Source organism: Ochotona curzoniae, unplaced genomic scaffold (assembly GCF_017591425.1).
Source record: "Ochotona curzoniae isolate NIBS_2020 unplaced genomic scaffold, NIBS_Ocur_1.0 scaffold_4506, whole genome shotgun sequence".
NCBI lineage: Eukaryota > Metazoa > Chordata > Mammalia > Lagomorpha > Ochotonidae > Ochotona > Ochotona curzoniae.
This window is the reverse complement of record NW_024467119.1, coordinates 42,662,846-42,685,496: the sequence shown is the minus strand read 5'-3', so window position 1 is coordinate 42,685,496 and position 22,651 is coordinate 42,662,846. Positions and strand designations below refer to the sequence as shown.

Below are 22,651 nucleotides of genomic sequence, written 5' to 3'. Positions count from 1 at the left end.
AATAGAGAAGATGTGTTACAAGGTAGCTGTATTCCTGGCATTCAGTCTGCAGAGTTGGTCCTCACTGACCCCTCTCTGTAAGATTCAGTTCTGATAACCAAGTGAAGCAGAAGACTCCCCTGCACAGTGTAAATCTTCCCAATAGGAAGCCAGTTATCACCTGCCTCTCCCTGTCCCAACCCAACAGTAAGTAACCAAGTGTGCAACAATTTCCTACACATTAGGCTGAAAACTAGCACAGTTATTAATTTGTGATTCTGTTTCATGTTCGTCTAATCAGGAGTATTGTGGGAAATAGATATCTTCTGACTTGGGGTACATACACACACACACACACACACACATACACACACAGATCTTTCTTCCACTGCTTTACTTCTCAGATGGGCACAACAGCTGTGCCTTGGATCTGACAAATTTGGGAGCCACAGATGCTCACAGATTCTGACATGAGATATTTTTCACAGTGTTTTAAGCCCCTTGCCACGACACCATCCCCTCCGGTGAGTATTTAATGCCAGAAGCAGTGTACTAATCTTATTATGAATAATTGTCAGGATGTTAAAAAGTCAACTATGCAGAGATGGCTTTCTGTTAGGAGCATCCAGCTTTGCTACAAAGACCTTCACATCAAATACATGAAAAAAGGTCAGTGGAGAAACTAAGAATGACCTTTTAAAATGTGAAAACAAAAAATCAAATAATGAACAGAAATCACATCTATATTTCTTAATTGGGGAAAAACAAATGAAGCCAAAATAGTCAGCTAGCTACTTTCAATTTACTCTTTCTCAAGGCTGTTAACTATTTTAAATTCCATGTTTACAGTAGCTACAACTATCTACATTATCATTTTAAGTCTATTATCCTTTATACACACTCCAAGTCAATTTAGTTACAGCAAGGAACTAAAGGGATTTCAGCCAACTAGAAACAAAGTGCAGATTCCAAGACACTTCAGAGAAACAACCAAGCCCAAATTATTAGGAATCAGAATAAACTCTAGATTTTTCATAGCAACTCTGAATGGTAGGATGTGATGAAGCATTACATTTGAATTCTCAAAATGAACGATTTTCGGGCTGCTGGAGGGAGAATTCCTGGGAGATAAGTGGGCTTGATGTCAACTATCCCAATTCTACCAGTTCAAAGCCCACGGGAGAGCTTATTTAAGAAGATGATTACTATTCAGCTGCCTCGTGCCTATTTTCATTATAGTATTTAGCATTTTTATAGCATTGAAGTATAATTTTATTGAACCTGGCTTTTTTTCCGTTGAATTTATCTGGATAATAAGATACTGGACTCTATGTTTGGTATATGCTTGCAACGAAAGAATTTCAACTGAACTTGAACTGTAGCAATGCAGCAAGGTGGAGGAATCCACCATAAGGGGAGGGTTTGGGGAGGGGTGGGGGGAATCCCAGTACCTATAAAACTGTGTCGCATAATGCAATGTAACTAATAAAAAATAAATAAAATATATATTTATATATAAAGAAGACGAAAGCGGTAGCAGACATACTGCCTCCCATTGTCTTGAAGGATTATTTAGTTAATTGGCTGTGAGATTCCCAGTAATGATTAGCAGAGAGAAAATTTTAAAAATAAAGAACAAGAGAAGGAGAGAGAAGAGAAAGAGAAGGGAGAAGGCAATCAACCATTGCGAAGTCCAAAAAACACAGTAACCAGTTTACTCCACGGGTCAGCTGGAACAAGGAAGTTACTGATGTATATGCTAATAATTCAAATACTTCCTATTGATCTAACCAAAGTATCACCTAGATATATAAGAGAATGGAGAAATAGGAAGTGTGTGTGTGTATGTGTGTGCACGTAGACAGGGATAACACAGGGAAATTCTGCCCCAGGAAGGGGAAAAATATGCTCTTAGAATCGTGATGATAAACACCCATATGACGACGTGCTGTGAACACAATATGCTCCTGTGGAGGACACTAAAGGCAGTTAGTAGAAGCATCTATTATTTTCTAAATTAATCTTGTGAAACTCTTCAGGTCTTTTAGCAATTAGTACCTTTTTTTTTTTTTTAAGATGAATGTCTTTTTATTGGAAAGGTAGATACACAGAGAGGAGGAGAGACAGAGAAAGATCCCCAGGCTTTGGGCTGTCTTCGACTGCTTTCCCAGGCCACAAGCAGGAAACTGGATGGGAAGCAGGGCAGCCGGGATTAGAACCGGCAACCATAGGGAATGCCTGTGCGTTCAAGGAGAGGACTTGAACCACTATACTATCCTGCCTGGCCCGGTACCCTTTGTTTTAACAGAAAGAAAGTTTAAAGAAAAAAAAAAAAAACGAGGGCCCCTGTTGTTGCACGGAGGGTAAAGCTTTCATGTGCAGCGCTAGCAAGCATCCTGTGATGGGCACCCATTCCACACCTGACTGTTCACTTCCTATCCGGCCCGCTTAGGACAGGCACTTCTTTGTATGCCAGCAATCCAGGCTCAGGTGTGTGCGCGTGTGTGTGTGTGTGCTTTATTTGTGTCAGCACTTAGAATGTCTGCCTTTATTCATAATATAACCCTAGAACAAAATTAATATTTCCTCTCACCCACATCAACCTAATGTTGATAGTGGAAGAAAATATAAGGTGACCCCTTGGTGGCTCATATTTTCAGTAGGTGTGTATGAAGCTATCGTCCGTTTTCCCTGTACTTCTTAAAATTTAGATAGTTAAAACACACACACAGAGTCAGTTTTCAGCTGCTATAAGTAAGAGGGTTTCTTTTGCTGTTTTTTGGTTGTCCTTTAAAAACCTGCATCTCTTTAAATACATCATTGTTTGCGACACTCCTGGCCTTAAGCCCTGAAGAGTCCAGGGAGTATGCTGCAGGTGACCTTGCCCTTCACCTCCTTCTGTAGCAGAACGTGTGCTTTGAAGCACCCAAAGAAAAGGGAATGGGAGGGAAAATGGTTTATGGTTTTGGTGTTTCTCTGGCCACATGCTGTCATTGCCTTTTCCCTCTTTTGTTCTTGATGTAAAGAATATACTAGCAGGACTAACTCCCACACGGTGGGAAAACACAGGCCATTTTTAACACCTGGATTTCCAACACAGAGTTCTGTTGTTGGGTTTTTCTTTGTCTTTTTAAAATTGTTTTTTATGATACAGTTTCATGGGTTCTGGGGTTTCCTTTAACCCCTCTTCAAATCTTCCCCCACCCTAATTTCCCCCATATTATTATAATATTATAATCCTTCACAGTCGTAAGTCTATCATCCTGCTGTTTAAGAGTATCCTGACATTGTAGCTATGCACCACAGTATAGAGTCCAGCATCCTATTGTCAAGATATATTTAACAGCTTCATCGGGAGTCCATCTTTGATTTGGAAGTAGAGACATATACTGCATTGTATCTTCACATCTGGATATGCTAGTCTCTATGACACGGTTACTAAATATCCCCTTTAATTAAAAGCCATAAAACAAAATCAGCAAAAGAAAGAAAAGTAGAAAATTTACAACATAAAGTTAAGTAGCAAACTACTGAATGACCTTTTTTTTTTTTTTTTAATATTCTGTAAGGGAGTCTGTGCATGCTAACTGCTCTCAGAAGGTTACCTACCTTTTCTCCTAATCTCTGTCTCTTTCCTCTCTTTTCTTTTGGTTAAAAACCCATGCTTCAGGGAGAAAAAAGTGTTAAGCAGAATTCATAGCATTGGGGAGTTCTCTAATGACCCAGCTATGTGAAACTCCTGTCCTTGGCACAGTGTCAGGGCCACCGGCTTTATACTGAAGCATTTCTTTTCCCAACCCCCATCAACTGTTCCCTTAGAGCCGCTGGGAAGGCCTGGATGTGTTGAAAGGAGAAAAACGCTTTGCACTTCCGAAATCTAAAGATCTCAGAAAACTCCTAAACCAATCTACACATATCTGCTAGCCTGTTGTTTTCCCTTTCCCTTTGAAAAAAAAAAAAAGATTGATGAAGTCAGAGAAATCAGTGCTTGCTTGTTTTCTCAAAAATCGGCTCTCCTGCATGGCTGAAGGACAAAGCTTGGTCTCCCCGTGTCCTCAGGGAAGCTGCTTCCTCCCCGTGAGTTCTGAATTCTGCCTGTCCTCAACGTTCCTTCCCCTGTACCAAGCAACACTGACAAGCATTTCTGGCTTCCATTAATATAATTTCTATTTTATAAACTTTACATTCTTTTATGTAAACTTTCAGGAGTTTATATCACACACACATACAGACACTATGAATTCAAAATATTTGATAATGACCATGCCAAGCCAAGCATTCAGATTTTAAGTGTTGGCAATTTTTTGTTTGTAAGTTAGCATCATTTTTTCAGCGGTACACTGGCCAAGACACACTTTTTCCTAGAAAAGTGGTTACTTTCCAGGAGATGCATGTATGCTGTTTTATAAAGTAATTTTACACCAACCTAGTGGTCAGCTATTTATTATTAATATTTCACTTCTACACTAAGTAAATATGACTTTTGCTTCATGAATAGCATAAGGATCTGAATGAGAGAAAACTTAATATTTTACTCTAAAACCTACAAATATTTTCTGAATTATTTTCCATGAAATATTTTTTTAAAACACTATGGTATTAATCTGTTTTTTAAAATGATGTTCTTAGAAATGTTTTTGGATGCACTAAAAGATTCCTAAATAGAAGGATGATTCCTAGCTCCTGAAGGGTTCTTAGCACCAGCAAATGCAATTCAATTTTTTATTAAGATTACTCTAAAAGTTCAAGAAGGGGTACGTGATAATTTAATATTTAAGGTCTTCTCAGAGAAGTTGGAAATAGAGTAACAGTGAAATAGGATGTACTATTAATGTCTGTGACAAATATATTCACAATATTCATTTATTTATTAAAATCAGTACACTCAATTATAAAAACTAAAAATTCTGATTTGGACAAGATTATTCATACTACCTCATGATTTTTAAATCCGATTTCTGTTAGAAAAAAAAAAGTGCTACTATAGTCCTCACCTCTAACTACCCTGATATGACCAAAGTAACAATATACCCATGCATTGAAACATCACATTTTACCACATAAACATGTATAGTTTTAAAAGGTACTTACTCTTGTGCATATATTTTCCTGTAAGAGAGAAAAAAGGAAATGGATGTAAATCTACATATCTGAGGTAATATTATAAAAATGTTCCAGTTGTTATTTTGAAATTTTCATGATATCCTATAGAAGTAGTCTCATAATTTTTAGCCATATCCCTAAAGTTTTATTTCAGAATATATACCATTGTCACACCATAGTTTCTAGAAGATTAAGTACTCTTGGGGCTGGTTTGTGGTGCCGCAATTCAGATGCCATCTGATACGCCTGCATCCCATGCTGGACTGCCTGGTTCCGGTCGCAGCTTAGCTGCTGGGTCAAGTGGAGGCAGCAAAGCCAGCTGGGTTCTTACCACACTTTTGCAAGATCTGGATTGAGGTCCTAGCATCAGATTGTTGCAGTCATTTGGTGAGTGAACTGAGGGCATGGGCAAGTTCTCCCTCTATTTCGAGTAAATAACAAAGAAATTTTAAACCGTCGGTTCAGCTTATCGCCAATAACTTTTTATGATTTGAAAATTCTGTTCAAATTAAGTATTTACGTTATGGAACATGGTAATGGAAGGTTGCATGATTACAAAGGAAATGTTTAAATTGACTGAGGGGAATAAAAGACAAATACCTATATCAATTTTGTAATCTTTTTTCCACTGGTATTAGTACTCCATATATAATGGTGCTTCAAAAGATTTACGGTCCAGAGCAGGCATGTGGCACTGCTCAGGATACCTGCACCCATATTAGACTTCCTTGTTTACTCATTGGTTCTGTTTCCAATGCAGATGCCTACTGATCACATCCTGAGAAGCAGTGGATGATGGTTCAACATGCTGGGTCTCTGCCACCCATGCAGGAGTCACAGATTGCGTCTCTAGCTCCTGCTCTGACCTGGTCCAGAACTGCTGTGGAAGGCCTTTGGGGAGAGCAAATCAGAGGATGAACGAATCTCTCTGCTTCTATTTCTGCCTGTATCTTCTCTTACCCTGTCTCTTCCTTTCAAGCAAATACACACAAACATAGTGGACATTACATAGTCAAATGAAATTAAAATCTGTTTGTTTAGATGTAAAACAACCTTAAATCCCTGTGTATGCGGAGAATTTCAGAAAAAGGAGGCAGAATGCATATTATGAAAAAAAGTCATGCATGGCTTTCAAAAAATTTTGTACTACAATAAACTTTTAATCCATTCTCCATGGACTTTCTGATGTTCCTTCACGAGGAAAACAATACCACAAAGGGGAGCAATGCTTCTTCAGAAACATCCTATCAGCGGCTTACCAGGCATCTGGAAATAACTAAGTTCTGCTGAAGCCAGACTTCCTAAATGGGAATCACACAAGCACAGATTTACAATCTCCTTAGTATTAGCAGCTGCCTTAATTTTAGGCAATTATTAACTGCTGGTTTGAGAACTATCTTCCTGCATTCTAATAAGAAATTGCATTTTCCCAATATGACATATAGATGTGAGATCAGAAAATTTGACAAAGATGAATAAAAATAAAAATGCAATTTACTTTGGAGACAAACAGGTGAACGATATAATTATTTAGGAACAAAATAAATTAAACTCAAAAAAAGAAACAATTATTCATTTACATTCATGGACTCACGAGAATTTGACCCACCTTTCCAGTTCCTAAGGAATTTAATCATTGTTCAGACGTGTAATGTAACAAGGAACTGAAAAAATTTCCAAAAGTGATTTTCATTTAAAAGTACATGTGGTACTTTATTAAAATAGCATAGGGATAGTCAGTAATAACTTTGGTGCAGCATTTAAGACACCACTTGGACTGCCACATCCCTTATTAGCGCACCTGAGTCCAACTCCCAGCTTTGCTTCTAAGTTCATCTTCCTTCCTCCGATTGTTCATCCTAGCAGTTAACAGGTAATGACTCAAGGGTTTGGTTGTCTGCCATCCATGAGGGCCACCTGAATTGACTTCCACGATTCTGGCTTCAACCTGGGCCAGACCTGACTGTTGTGAGTAGCTGGGGAGTGAACAAGCATATTGGAAATCAATCATGCCCTATCTCTACCTTTCAAATAAATAAAATTAACTAAAATTTTCTAAATACTAGAAGTATGTAGTAGGCTCATTAAGTCAAAAGATATTCCTTTAGATTTTGTGTGGTGTGCAATAGCATTCTGCTTGCTTCCTTTGTTGTTGTTGTTTTGTTTTTGTTTTTTATTCTGTTTGCTTCTTTGGAGAGGCTGCAGGAATCCTGTTGCAACCAATGGACCCTGGGCAGTGCAACTGAGTTTTCCTCCTGAGGATGATAGCCTTGGTCAGGAGATGAACACAGATAAATCTAAATGACAAGTAGGTGTGAAGTTAGAAATGTCTTTATTGTTTCTTGGAATAGCCTCTACGTTTGCTTTTTAATTGCCAAATGTACAAACCTCAGGGGCCTCTGAAATTCAGCAGGGACTGTGGTGCTATTTATAACTAGAAAAACAGAAAGGAGGCAATAGACAGATCGTCCTTGTTATACCCATGCTTCTATTTATTAGCCATTCTTTTTCATATATTTTCCTTATACAGATCAGAAACCTCCAATAACCATGGAACTGGCTAAGTAATCAGGTCCTTAGCAAACAACTTTGATGCCCTCTGAGACTATGGTAACACACGATTTCACATAGTCTCAGGGAGTTCCTAGTGCAACTCTGAAAACATTCCTTGTTGAGTAAGAAAAAACTTGCAAATGTCCAAGCTGTGGACCACAGGTGAAGATGTGTATTTGTGTTTCTGGATGACTGTGGAGTCTCGTTTTCCTTGAGGTCTCCAAGCTCTGAAATGACTCCTTCAATGAATGGAAGCAGTGGATGAGTCCTACAGTCATGATTTATTCCTCTAAAGCAGCTTGTCACTTGAACAGTTATCAAAAATAACCCAGAAAAAGTGCTTATGAAAAGTAGACATTCTGGACCATCCCACAGGTGCTGCTGTGGCTTTGATTTAGGGCAGAGCACAGGAGCGTGCACCTTCAATGTGCATCACTGGGAGGTGGGGCCCGGGGACTCACACTGCCTTACTCTGTTAAACACTTCCAAAATTACTGTCTGGATGCAAAATTATTTAACCTCTTGAAATATAATGGTTTTTAGAGATCAACTGAAATTTCTGAGCCTCAAATTTTCTACAAAACCAGGGACTGTCTACCACTGTGTTAGAAATTGTCATGCACTGCACCCACCATGTTATCTAAATTAACTCTTAAATCATTATTATACTTTCCAGATAACTTTTTGTTTATCTCTCCAAACAAGTTTGTGTTCCTGGAAGGCAAGAAATTTCCTTATACGTTAAGAAAATATTTTCTACATTATCTAGCATTCTTGATAAATATTTATTAGGCCCTCCACAAACATATTTTAATTTTGCTTAAAATACAACAGAAGTTGGTTGGCAATCCGCTTTAGCTTCTGAAGCATGAAGCCACCTGTCTTGCAGATATCGCTCCAAACCAAGCAGTTCTAATATTCGCCTGCATGGCAGAGACTGGAGGTCACACCTAATATTCATTAGTAATTGGCAACCGCACCTGGGCTCCTTATTTAGCCACAAGGAAAAGGCAGAATGACAGTAATAGCTTTGACTGATTACTTGGCAAGGGAAACCAAGCCCTTAGGGTGTTCCAGGCACTCTTTGGCCTATAAACCTGTTTAAAAACCTGTTTCTCAGAATTTAAAGCTTAGCTCAATTGAGGTCAGTATTATAGTAATGTCAATAATTCTAGTGCACTCAGCCTTCAGGCAGACCAGTACAATTCATCACTAACTTTATTTTCATGGAAAGGCAACTTTGGGGAAAATGGCTCTAACTTGAGCTATTTTATCTTGATTTTCTTTCCCTTAAGAAATAGTTCTGCCAATATTACTTCCTTTGGATTTTGTGCTTTCTAAAGCTTAACACCTTCCAATGCCTAAAATTATTTCCTTAAAACAGAATGGTTCTGAATACGTAAAATTTGGGGCACCACCACAGCCATGACTCAAAGCTTGCAGAAAAAGACTAAATAAGCTACTGGGCCTGAAAGTCATTTTCAATAATTGGGACTTCATGAGGTTTAAAAATTGCCTCTGCCTTTTTCTCATTTTCAAGGGGACTGATACTGAGCTATCGTACCTTGTGGAATATTCTGGCAGGGCTTAATTCTTTCTCTTAGAAGTCAAAAGATCAATGAGTAACATGTTAAAGTTTATTCCCCCTGTACAGGCAGTTCCACTCTGCATGACTGGGAACACATCCTCAGGGGAGAGTAACCATGTACCCTCCAGGGCAGGCTTGGCACGGGGGTCACGAACTAATGTGTGGATTGGTTGTTTGCTTGCTATGGGCTGTCTCGCTGTAGTTTTTAGAAACTGAAGAAGATAAATCATTCTCAAGATGGATGCTCGTTGAATCAGTTTAAGAGAGGAAAGCTATTTGTTCAAACCCAGGATAACAGTTTTATTTTTCCTGTGGAAAAAAGTACCTGCACACATAGAGGATTTTGTTCTCAGTACATGAATTTTTAAAATGGATGCAACATCAAAATTTAACATTTCTCTGAAGTGATATACCGACATGAAACTAAACTGAATGCAGTAAAAGTAATTAAGTAGGGGTTATTCATCACATGTTACATGATCATCTGACCCCGCTGAGCTCCTTGTGGACAGGACCTACGTCTTGTCTATTTTTCTGTTGTTGGCATCCAGAACTACAACTCCAGAGTAAAGAATGAAACACATGTGTGGAGTTTCGTACTTGAATATCTGCATTTTCCCCCCATCACATGGAAAATAGTTTGACGTTGCAATAATTTAAAGACCAGTAGAGGGCAATAGAGCTGAATTTTTAATGAATTATGTATGGATGTATATACGTATGTATCTAAACAATGCATCATGCACAATTTAAACCTACTTTCAAATCCAGTTCTAGCCAGAAAACTCTTGCTCCACAGTCTCCTAACTGCACTTAAATGTAACTAAAAACCTTTTGTACCACATTAGAACCCCCGTTTCTGTCCTGTCCCCCCCTGCACCTACCAAAGTGTACAAACGATGCACGCTAGAGGACCAGAGCAGTAAGCACTGATTTGAACAGAATCACTCTCTTTGGTGTTTAATTACTTCCCTAATTAAAAGGTCATCTGACAGTAAAATGACTAAAGGTAAAAGCCTCTAAGAAAACCATGGGATAATGTGTGAAGTAGGATAGTAATTTGGACTTCAAGCTTCCTGTGGCAGGAAACTGTACTCACAGATTTCAATTTCACTGACTAGAAACAGCTCCATTCTGTGCCTATGTTTATGCATACGAATAAGATTAGATGAGAATGTAAATGAGTTATTAGTTGGTAATGGAATAGTAAGGCCTTTTTTTAAAAAAATCTTATCACTGCTCCTTTCTATTTGTCACTTTAAAAGGAGAATAATGAATAGATATTTCTTCTTGGGAAAAAAAAAACCACCTATTACATAACAATGCCCACCAGTGTCTTAGGGATGAGGAAGAAAAATAAACTAATGCTAGCAGTACTTGACTAGTCTTCATCAATCTGTGCTTCGATCGCACAGTAAATCTGGAGACAGAGAAAGTCATTCAGGGGTCACAGGACATTCCACCAAACGTAAGTGCTCCTACGCTCCACGCTTCATATTGGGTCACCTGTTTTCAAGCACACCTGTCCTAAAACTGTCGGAGCAGACAAATCACAATATCTTGGGGGAGGGCTTTTTCCACTTTTCAGGGTTTTTTATTGCATATTTCTATTCCATGCTATATTAATCAACCCTCACACAAAAAAGCAAGAATTGTTCCCCAGGGCTTCTGGCACGTCAGCTTTTCATCAAGGTAATGCAAAGCAGAGTGCGCCGTGAGTGTCACCCAAAGTGAGTATTTATGTGAGCCCTTTCATCTGCGTCCATTTAAGATGTTCCCTGTGAGGCAACGGCGATGAGCTGGGATTCATCATTCGCAAAGGTCTTACTTTAAAGACTGGATGCACTCGCTCAAGTGCTGCTTCAGCTCCTCCTCCTTCTCGTAGGATTCCAGTACACTATGCGCTTCATCATGGTGGTAGCAGTAGATTTTATAAATATCTTCCAGTGGTCCTTTCATCTGCAAGAATACTTCTCCTGAGAAAGGCAAGACAAAAGTAAAATGACTAAGTCAGATCAAACTGGAAGCCCACGTTATTCGGCAAGGCTGGCCAGTGTAAAGAGTTGGATGGAACCCCTGCTGCACCCAGCTCTCAGGAGAGACAAAGTCACTGAATGTGTTCTTTTTCCTTTCCTCTCCTCTTCCTTTGTTCTTTTTCCTATCCCTCCCTCCCTTCCTTCCTCTTCCATTTTTTAAGAGCAAAGAATGAAGAACTTAACACAGATAGGCAGCAAAAGAGAGCTGGGATTTTCTCAAAGATGACCTTGCAAACTAGAATAGGTTTGTGGGATTGTGCTTAAGAGCTTGTGGTTAGGAGCTGACCAGTTTGGGAAGAACCCAAGAGGGTTGTGATCAGGCTATACAGGTGGCTGGCTTTGAGATGTCTGCAAGTTGTTCTAACTCCTTGAACCTGGTTCCTAATTTATAAAATTATGGCAATAATGGATTTATTTTCTTAGATTCACTATAAAAATTAAAGATGGTGGTGTACGTAAAGTTCAGTGTTCATTATGCAGATAGTAAATGCTCAGTGTCGGTTAATTAACTACAGGTATGGCATTTTAGGTGGTAGATAAGTTATTTTTCAACATTTATTTCATAAACATTGCCTAAGGTTTCTGGAAAGCAAGCAGTGAAGTTTAGCAAAATATTTCTGTAGGAGGGATAGTAAAAAGGTCATTATTTTGTAAAATATTAATTAGGTAGTCTTATGAAAAAGACTTTAGGAAGACTGTTTTCCTGGAGCAGCATGGGCTAATTGTACCCAGTCATTAATGAAAACTTGCCCTTATTATAATAAAATTGGGTCTGTATGTGGTTGCTCATGTAGCCATTGGATAAGTCTGATTTTTATCATCCATTGCATCGTTTAAAATGAATGCCAAGGGCAGCACTGTGGTGTAGTCTGGCTTCTACACCACTGGCATCTCATATGCTATAGTGGCTGTTCCACTTCCAATCCAGCTCCATGATAATGACCAGCCACGGCCATTGCAGCCATCTGGGGAGTCAATCAGCAAATGCAAGACATCTCTTCCTTTCTTTCTCAGTCTCCCTTTCTCATTCTTTCTCCCTCTATCTTTCTGTAACCATGATTTTTGAAATAAAGCTCTACCCAGTCCAGTTCCATATGAGATGATTTGAGACTTGCAGAAGGAGAATGTGATTGAATGTGCTCATAAAACCCTTGCAAGTCTGAGCTTCACAATGATTTAAAGACTGAATTGATTGGGATAGTTCCGTTGATCCACAGTGCTATGGACCTACTATAGTAACACGATAATTCATTCTTCTTACAGAAATAGTATTCTTACTGTTATCAACATGGTTTGCTTGTATTAATTGTTTAACTCACTATGTATATGAAGAGATAAGAAGTCATTCAATCATATTATTTGAGAAGGAACAAATCCGGTTTTGAAAGAAAGAAATGTCTTTCTCATAGTCCTATGCCAAAGCCAGCACTGAAGGTCATATTTTTTTACCATTTTTCCCCCATGGGTTTTAACTCCCCACTCAACAGAGGGCTTTACCAGTTGATACAGTTCAAAAGAATCAGCAACCAGTTAGAGTGTGTGTGGTGACTTTGAAATTACTTTGCAAAAGAAAATTGTGTCTTGGAACCTTCATTCCTTTGTAAAACAGAAACAAGATAACCATTGAGACTGACTCGAGAACTAAGTTAGATGATGGCTATAAAATAGCCAGCACTAAGTTGCTCAGTAAAATCAGTCATCTCTTAAGCCTTCTTTACTGTCTCTAGAACCAAAAGACTAATCCTGTTGAAAGCACTAAGTCCTTTTCTAATTTATATCTGATCAATAAACGTTATCTCTCTTCTCTATAGAGGATTGTCCTGTGATTACAGTCAGATTCCAAGACAATGTGAAGTAGTGTGTGAATGGGAGTGTACGTGCATGTTTTAAGGTTTTGCTTGTTTTAGGATCTCACAAGGAAACAACAAACATCTTTGGATGCTTCTGGGATTTTACGGAGTTGATCCTTATGGATATTACAGATTTTCTTTTCAAGACAACAGTACAAACAATAAGAAATAGAGCAGTTAGGAAAGGAAACAGGCCAGCAACTAAGTTTAGAATTGGGAATTAGCCCGAGAGTGGGCTTCTGCTAGGGGGCAGGGAAATCAAGGACCGGAAGTGGGTGTGAGTGACAGGCTGGGTAGAAGGCTCAGCAGCAAGTCGAGCACACGGATCTGAATGCACACTGCCTCATGCAAGGAGCTATAAATGTGCATAAAGCACGAAGATGCCACAAACAGAGAAAAAAAACAGTAGACACTCCAAGAATGCACAACATGATCAAATCACAAAGTCAAAAAACAAAAAGAACAAAGCCACTACATACAGTGAAACCATTAATCGCAAATTCTCTTCTATTTTCGTAACAGATGTTGTTCAGTTTGAGAGAATTTATGGCTCTGTGCTTAACGACATAATGAATTTTTCTCCTTCTTTTCCACGTGAAAGTCAGTTGGGATTTGAATAGTAATTATTAAAGTTAAAAGATATTTAAGTGCTCTAATTGAAAGTCATTTATTCAGCCCAAGGCCAAATACAATGCTGGAGGAAAGAATATTTGATTCCCTTTCCAGTTCTCCCCATGTATTCTGGTTCATAATAGTGCAGACGAAGCGAGGTGTCTCTCAGCAAAAGTGATTCTGTTTCCACGGTAACACGTCTCCGCTGCATTTCTTTCCTATGGAAGGACAACTGCTCTACCCAGTGTCCGTGGGTTTAAAGGGACGGTTAGGAGCAATAAGAAACTGAACAGTGAAGGTAATTTCACTTCTGACTGTGTAACACAAAGGCACTGGATTTCTATTAAATAAATAAAAGCACCATGTCCTTCTTTCTAAAAATTCTATATGAATGTTTGTATTGGCTTGCCCCAAAAGCTATTTCGGTGCAAAGGAGAAAGGAAACACACACCCTTTTACATTTCATTAGTTGCTATATTTAATAACAGCTACCCCTGCACTCAGGCAAATGAAACATATTCAATATCCTGATACTATTAATTCTATATTACATAGTCCTCTACTTACTGATAAGAAAGTTAATCATTGTCTTTCCAGACCCTCATGTCCATTCCACTGAGTTGCCATATCAAACCACATGGTTTCTGTGTCATTCTGAATCTGCTTCCAAGTGAATTTCCCTTGCAGGTGAGGTAACCATGGAAAAGTCAATTATATTCAGGGCTTTGTTTAGGAAACTAGCATATAAAGCAATTACATTTTTTAGTTGAGCTATCTTCGACAATTTTGGGGGTGAGCACTATGGACCAAGTAACTTGGTGAGTGTCAAAGAACCCACACTTCCCTCAAAGCACTTGTCTAGGCCAACAAAGGAGAAAGAAGTGTAAACTCTAGTTTGCTCTACAATGTGAAAAGTACAATCATAAAGCTGTTTAAAGCACTGGTGGGTATGTATCCCATACTTGGATATGGTTGAGCTATTACATAATAGCCTTACCTTGAAGTAGCAAAAGCAAGAAAAGAGGGGCAGACACTGGGTGCATGGCTTAAGACTCCATTTGGGATGCCCGTACTGTGTGTCAGAGTGCCTGAACTCAAATCTTGGCTGCACTCCTGAGTCTGCCTTCGTGGTGATGTGCACCCTGGGCGTCAAGTAGTTAGGTTACTCTCACCCCATGTGGGAGACTTGGGTGGGGTTCCTGGATTCTGGCTTCAGTCTGGCCCAATGCCTGGGTTCAAATTCTAGTTCTGCCATTTAACTGATGCATGTCACTTGGAAGAGTTCATTGACTTCTGTTTTAGGATTTCTTCAATCAGTAGAATGGGAATAATGCTAATAGTAGAGTTGTTTGAAAATTAAATGAGTTAAAATAATATAATGTGCCTACAGCAATGTAGTAGCTGGCATGTACAAATGTTCAGTAGATGCTCTAACTATGAAAGCACTATCAGGGAGGATGGCAAAGAGGAGAAGATGGTTCTTGAACATATGTGAGAGATGAAAGGGAAAACTCAGCTTACAAGCCAGGATTCCAAGTGAAGTGATCCTGCAGGTAAACAATGATGACAGAAGGAGAGAGTTTATGTGGGAAAGATGATGAGTTTAATGTGATGTACTGAGTTTGAGTTGCCTACTGTATATTTCAGTGGACAACCCTCCCGTAGAACTGGATATTTGAGTCTGGCATTGAGGAAAGCTGTGTCTGGGAGAAATATACACATATCTAAAAACCAAGCAAGCAGAAGCCACGAATTTGATGTGGTCTTCCTATAAGGGAGGAGGTCTTGCAGCTCAAATGCTGGTGAATGCAAACCGTGAGGGGGAGTTCAGAAGGACACATCTGCAAAGAAGCTCAAGGTGGCAGAGCCAGTGGGAAGAGAGAAAAGTAGAGCAGTGTTGAGAAAATCAAGCACAATGTGAGAAATACTGCAGAGGTTGAATAAGTTTATGGGTGACAGAGCATACTAATTGTCCCCTAGGAGCAGCATTTGTTCTTCTGAAGTAACAGAATTTTTTACCTACCTTAAACAAAGCTATAGTGCGTAGCCTCCTTTTTAATTAGTGTGGTCATGTAATTAAAACCCAGAAATGAGGTATAAATGAAAGTGTCCAGATCTTGCTTTTATTTGAGAGGCAAAGAGTGGGATGCTGAAGGGCAGGAAAGAAAAAGCTCTCGTCTCCTGGTTCACTCCTCAAATGCCTGCAATGTCCAGAGCTGGGGTAGGATAAAACACATGACCTAGACTTGAAATCCAGGTCTCCAACTTGTGTGACAAGGACCCAATCACTTGAGCCATCTCCACTCCCTTCCAGGGTATATATTATCAGGAAACTGTGGTCAAGAGCCAGAATCAAACCCAGGTACTCCAGCATGGGATCTGAACATTTTCATTGGTTTCTTAACTGCTAAGCTAAATTCTCACCCTTGATACTCTTTCGGCTAACAATGATCAACAACACACAACAGTATCAAACACAAACCACCTAAGATGTTAACAGCAAATGAAAATATCAAGTAGAAATTTCACTTTGAGACACAACTCAGAATAAAGCCAACTGTAGTTCTAAGTGAAATTTGCTCATAGAATATTCAAAACAGAAAAAAAGGGGGCAATGTGATTCTAAGGATGGTGGAGAGAAATGGCATCCCTCTACAGAGAAGATTAAAAGGAAGGATGCCCTGAGAAAGGCCAAAGGGCACCATTTCCTGGAGTGACACTTGTATTGAAGAGAAAGGACTCTGGGGTGCTTCCCCCACATGGAAGTGCTTTGTAGTCAGATGGTATCCAGGTCCCGAAGAATACCTCGTGCAGTCTGCTTTTCTTGCCTGGCTGGGAACTGGCTGCCAGGGCTAAACAAAGCAGTCACGGAAGCTGCCAAAGCACCAGATTATTCATATTCTTTCTCCTGTTCTTCATTTTCTTCTCCATGGGAGAATAAGTAAGGAGACACAGTGAGAAAGATGTATTTGGAAGAGTCAGTACCACTTGAAAAGCCATTCTCCTTTGCCCCTTTTCACATAGTTCCTACCTAACCTGGGAATAAAACGGCAGAGGACACCCAAAAAGCCCAGCTCAAGTTAAGACTCCAAACCAAATACAGGTTGCAAGTAGGATATGCAGTGATGAGATAAAAATAAGAGTATCCTTTGCGTAATAATTTTATTAAGTTACCTGGAGAAAAAAGGTTTTTTTCATACTCATATGAAGAAGAATATACTAGAAAACTTGGTGAATTGTTCAGATAAAATGAGAATTCAAAGTTATTTCATGCCTGTGACTATAGCTTCAAATCTTAGCTTCATGATATTTTTCTTCTGGTATCAGGAGTATTTTGGAAAATAATAACAAACTATATTGCTAAGAAGCATAGTCCATTGAGAGCCATTTTGGGGCACCACCTTTTTCAATTGTTTTTCACTTTACCAAATGCAGAAATGGATCTGGAGAAATTAAATCTGCCTTCATAGAAGAAAATGGGTCCCCATATTAAAAGATTGAACCCTGAAGAGGCACTGATACTGGGAATACCTGGAAACCACACTTACACATAGCAAATCTGAGTTGATGGAAACATGATCAGGATCTCCAAACGTATCCAATATGGGCAAATTTAACCTTCTTAAGAAAATCACAATTTAGTAATACCACGTATTGATTATTTATTAAGAATAGGAATTATACTATCACACATTATTTGATTTTATTAGTAACCATGCAGGGTAAGTATTATTGCCTATACCTTTAGATGATAAAATCAAAATGAAAATAATAAAATAAAAATTCAGTGAAATTTTGTAATTTCCTAAATCACACACATAGTGACAGGATAATCCAGTATGTCACCCAATCAACTTATTAAAACTCACTTGTTGTTAAGTTGTATGCTATCATCCTATTTATTTCATTCTTGCTCAATATTTTATGTTACAGAATAAAGTTCAATTTAAGCAGAAACAAGAGACACATCTTAATCTTTTCTCTGACAGTTTAAAACGAATTTCTTATCTAGACAATTTGCTTAAGTTAAGATTTGAAAATCTACCATCTACCATGGCATGGTAGTCCAGATATTTTTAGCAGAGTTTTTTTACATCTGCAAGTATTTGTCTCTGTGTTTAAACTTGACCCTCATCCAAACTCCAAGGCTGTTGCTGAGCAAAATTCTCCTCCTGGATTATCTTGGTATAGGAAAATTTTCCCCTTAGACAGTGCTCTAGTAGAGCTGTGAATCGTAAACTCATTTGTGCCTTCTAAGGACAAAGAAATGGGACACCTGTACTTTTCATTTTGTAACACATGATACTGAAAACATCCCAATGAAACTATTAAATATATCTTCACAATAGGATGCTGGACTTTCTGCCATTGTCTATACCTACAATATCTGGATATACTTAACCAGCAGAATGATGGACTTATGGTTGTTTTTGAAGGATTATACCACTGTAATAATATAGGGGAAATCAGTGGGGTGAGGAGAGCTGGGGAGGAGGAGAGGAAGAAAATCCCTGAGCCTATGGAACTGTATCATAAAATAAATTAAAAAGAAAGAAAGAAACATCTTACCAAAACCAGTTTATCTTGTGAGACTTAAATGCTATGGTGAAAGTTTTTATGGAACTCTGTGCTGCTGTGCACACCTACACAGGTGATTGGAAGGCCCCTAACAGGCATCTGAACCAGCCACACTGAGCTGTGACTATCATTGAATTCCCATACTCTCCTGTCTTGACACCTTGATCTGCTTCTCATTTGGAAAACCCATTGGTTCAACCTTCACCTTTCTGAGTCTCTCAAATCCAAGCTCAAATGTTACCTTCCAAATCAAGTTTTCCTCATCGTCTATGAGTTTGTATTCATCAGCCGCTACTGTAGTGAGTAAAAAAAAATAATCTCCAAAGGATAGAGGCTTCCAACAATGACTGTTCATTTGCTTATAAGGGAAAGGTTCTGCTGAGGCAGCTGGTCTCCCATGTGGTGTCACTGTGCTTGACTCACACGTGTGCAGTCAGTTGCTGAGCCTGCTGGGGCAGGAGGAGCCGTGCTTGCTCACAGGCTTGGCTATGTTACTTGGAAAGGCTGGATAATTTCAAGCCTATTTCATGAGCAGGAAATAGCAGTCATAACATTGTCAAAGACTTTCCTTTTGTTGGTCAAAGCAAGGCAAAAGGCCAGATGCAAAGAGTAAGGATATTAAAGTGAAGACTCTAGCTTATATTATACAGATAATGCTGTAGTATTTTAATTTTTCAGTTTCCTGTAACATTCCTTAAAGTTGTAATTAAGGATTTGCTAATTTGAAATAAGAATATCTTCTATTGAATTTTTCCTATAAACTGTGTTCTTAATATTTTATCCTTAATTAATTACAAATGTATAGATATGTTGCAAAAAGTACAAATATTTTTCAAATATTCCTCACTCAGATTTTTCATTATTAGTATATTACATAATCACAATACAATTATCAAAGGAACTTAATATTGATGCAGTATCAATAACTAACCTTATCTGAATGTCCACACTAATGTTCTCTTACTGTTCCGGAATCCATTCAAAGTCCCACTTGCATTTATTTCACTCTTTAGTTTCTTGTGGTCCAGTACAGTTCCTTAGACTTTCCTTAACTTTCACATCCTTTTTACCGTAGAAGAACATTGATCAGCTACCCTGTCCGGTGCCCTTCATGTCTTTCTCAAATGATGCCTAACAGTGTCTGATGAGGGATAATGTGCCACACAGATGATGCTGCGTCCCATTCAGTGCACAAGGTTCATGATGTGTCTGTAGTGTTATTGAACCTTAATGACTTGGAAAAGGTGGTCTCTGCTGGGAATTCTCATTCTTTCATCATTAGCCTTCCCTCTGGGGTTCATAGTACTTGAAGAGGGAGGGCACAAAGAGAGTGGTGGCGTAACAGGTTCAAAAATACAGTTAGTTAGGAGTCAATTCTAGGGCTCCACAAGACAACAGAGTGGCTAGTTCACAATACCCTGTTGTGTATTTTACAAAGAACTAGAAGACAGGAATTGAAAACTCTGAACTTAAAGAAATGATAGGGAGATGGAAATGCTCACACCCTGATTTGATAGTTGTACTTATTGCCTATGTTAAAATATCACAGTCACTCTCCACCTCCATAAATTTGCCTAATTATTATGTTGATTAAAAAAAAAGAAATGCTGATGAGGAAAAGAAAAGTAACACCTTTTTCCAATCCCAGCTAAAATAATCATGATAACAATAGCTTGGAAAGAAAATTTGAGACTCTCAAAAGTATATTTCTCTTGTAATTTTCATTCACTAAATGTGACATTGGCCAGTGGATTTTGTTTGCAACAATTCTGGTTGTGGTGACAACCTGATGATGATTTTCTATTCTCTTTTCCTCTGTTCTTACTCATCAACAACTATAATGAAAACCTGTTCTTTCACCTCATCTATTTATATGAGTAAGGACTCATTGATATTTATTAAATTCTGTTATAATCTACTATCAGCATTATTTATTTTGCTGCTGAAACTGGTAAATTATATATTTCAAATTGAGAAAATACACTGGAGCTGGTGCTGTTGCACAGTAGGTTAAGCCTTTGCTTGTGATGCCAGCATCCCGTCTGAAGGCAATTTTGAGTACCAGCTGCTCCACCCTTGATCAAGCTTCCTGCAAATGTTTGTAGGAAAGCAGCAGAATAGGCTTGGGCCTTTGCCACCGACGTGGGAAACCCAGATGAAGTTCCTGGTTCCTGACTTCCTCTTTGAGCATCTTTGGTGTTTATGGCCATTTGGGAATCTCTCTTTCTCTCGTGTGTGTGTGTGTGTGTGTGTGTGTTTACCTCTCTGTCTGTAACTCTGCCTTTCAGATAAATAGATATTTAAAACATGGATTACATGGTGGCATCATTTTCCCCAAGAGACTTTTGTGTTTCCTTTCTGTCACCCATGTGTTGTTTACTCAGTGGTGCATTTTTTCATGGTGCTGTAATTTGTTTTTGTTGTTGCAGCTGTTGTTCTAACTCATACCAGTTGTTGAGCTTGTTTCATGGCTTCTCACTTATGGAAATGTATAGTGATGGAGTACTGGGGTCTACCATATCCAGATGTGGAGGTACAATGCAACATGCATTCCTGCTTCCAGTTGAAAGATGGATTCCCAATGAAACTGCTGGAAATGCGTAGACAATGGGATGCTGGACTGCCTGACATTGTCTGTACCAGCAATGTTGGAGTATACTTAAATAAGAGAGTGATGGAATTATGACTCCTTATTGAAGGACTATACTTTTGTAGCAATGTGAGGAAAATGTGTCTGGGGTGGGAGTTGGCGGGGGGGGAATTCCAGTCTATATGAATACTTAAAGGGGAGAGTATTACCTCCATACCTACAAACTGTATTGTGGAAAATAATAACAATAAAAAGTAAGTAAGGACTTCTAATTAATTCTGAACAAAAATGTAACAATTTCAAAGGTCTTATTTAGCAAAGTAGTCTAGTGCTAGTGCAAGATTCTTTGGCTGATTCATGAAAAGGTGTTTCACAGAACAAAGCAGTTTTAAAAGTGCTTAAAGACTAGTAGCATACAAAGTGTGTGTGTTGTCATGCATACGATTATTCCTGAATTCTTTATCATATTTACCTCCAAATGAGATATTTTAGGTATAATTTTGTATACTTAAAACCACATAGAAACTTGAACTACTTTGCATTTAATAAACGATCACAGTTTTATTAAATAAGCAGTGCAATTATTCCAAGTACACATTTGTGTACTTTTTTGATAAAAATCATTGTTTCACTGTGATGCTGTTTTCAACTAGTGTATGTATTCATATTACCATTTGCAGTCACAATGTGTCATTTGTAAGTTAATGATATAAGCATTTACAATGAGATCAGACAATTCACCTTCTACAAAATAAACTTCCAAATGCTCTTCTTTGATTTGGGGATTTTTTTAAAAATTGCACTATTATTGAAATTAGCTGGTTGCTATTTTATTTTTTTCTGCTCATGCTAACGTAAAACTGTCATTTAAGAAACACTTCTGCCCATGATGATAGCTCATTGATAGCCATTGCTTGCAAGTCTAGGGGAACTTTGGGATTTAAAAAAAAATACAGATGAGTGAAATTGATTTAGGATAACTGTCATTTGACCTTAATGAAGATTTTGCTGCATTGAGTGAAATGTAAATATAGCTTAAGCAGCTGTGTGTTAATTCCTCACTTTCGGCACAGTCTTTTAAAATAACGACTTGCTCTTGACATAGCTGCAGCTACTTCTACATATTTCTGTTTTCTGGATGGCTTATGGCCAGTGATAGCATTAAAGGCCTACATGGTAGAGGGCATTGCTTAAGTTATATGTTCATCAACTTCTTGAGAAGCAGAAAATCAATTTTTAATTTTGACTAAACATGAATACATTAAGCTCTTGCTTCTGAACTGGTTTATTACAAAATAAAATAAGTATAAGCAAAGTAGTTGTTGATTTGTGTTATACAATAAATTATCAACATATCATAACAAGAGCACCCAGATGCTCCGTGGCTGGGCTCCTCAGCCTTTTTCCTGCACATATTTCACCTGTATCTAATCTGTAATTCCAAGCACGTCCCACAAACCCACTGACTGGCAGCCTCCCACTTCACCTAGGTCACGGCATGAACACTCCTAGCAAGGGCCAAGACGCAACGAGCTGCCACACTCAGTGAGTGCTAGGATCTGCAGCGCCACTTCCCTTTCCGCTACCATGAGACAGAGTGAACCGTGTAGCTCCTAGCTTATGGTGCTCATCCTTTCATCAGCCAGGGGTGCAGATATGGCCAGCAAAAGGAAAATGTTAAGTTTTCTTGAGACAAGAAAAGAAAGGTGAGGCATAATATATTTCAGAGTTCACTCTGCATCATGGTGACAGCTCCATTGAA

The 22,651-nt window shown here is 38.5% G+C and overlaps 1 protein-coding gene across 1 annotated transcript in view; it reads right to left on the bottom strand.

Annotated features, from left to right (window-relative positions):
* ARHGEF38 (Rho guanine nucleotide exchange factor 38) overlaps positions 1 to 22,651 on the bottom strand; it is a 98,606-nt gene that overhangs the window by 27,884 nt on the left and 48,071 nt on the right. The window contains exons 4-5 of the mRNA XM_040966852.1: positions 11,052 to 11,199; positions 5,071 to 5,088 (exon numbers count right to left, since the gene is read on the bottom strand). Of these exons, the coding sequence (XP_040822786.1) occupies positions 5,071 to 5,088; positions 11,052 to 11,199 (166 nt within the window). The remainder of the gene's footprint in view (positions 1 to 5,070; positions 5,089 to 11,051; positions 11,200 to 22,651) is intronic.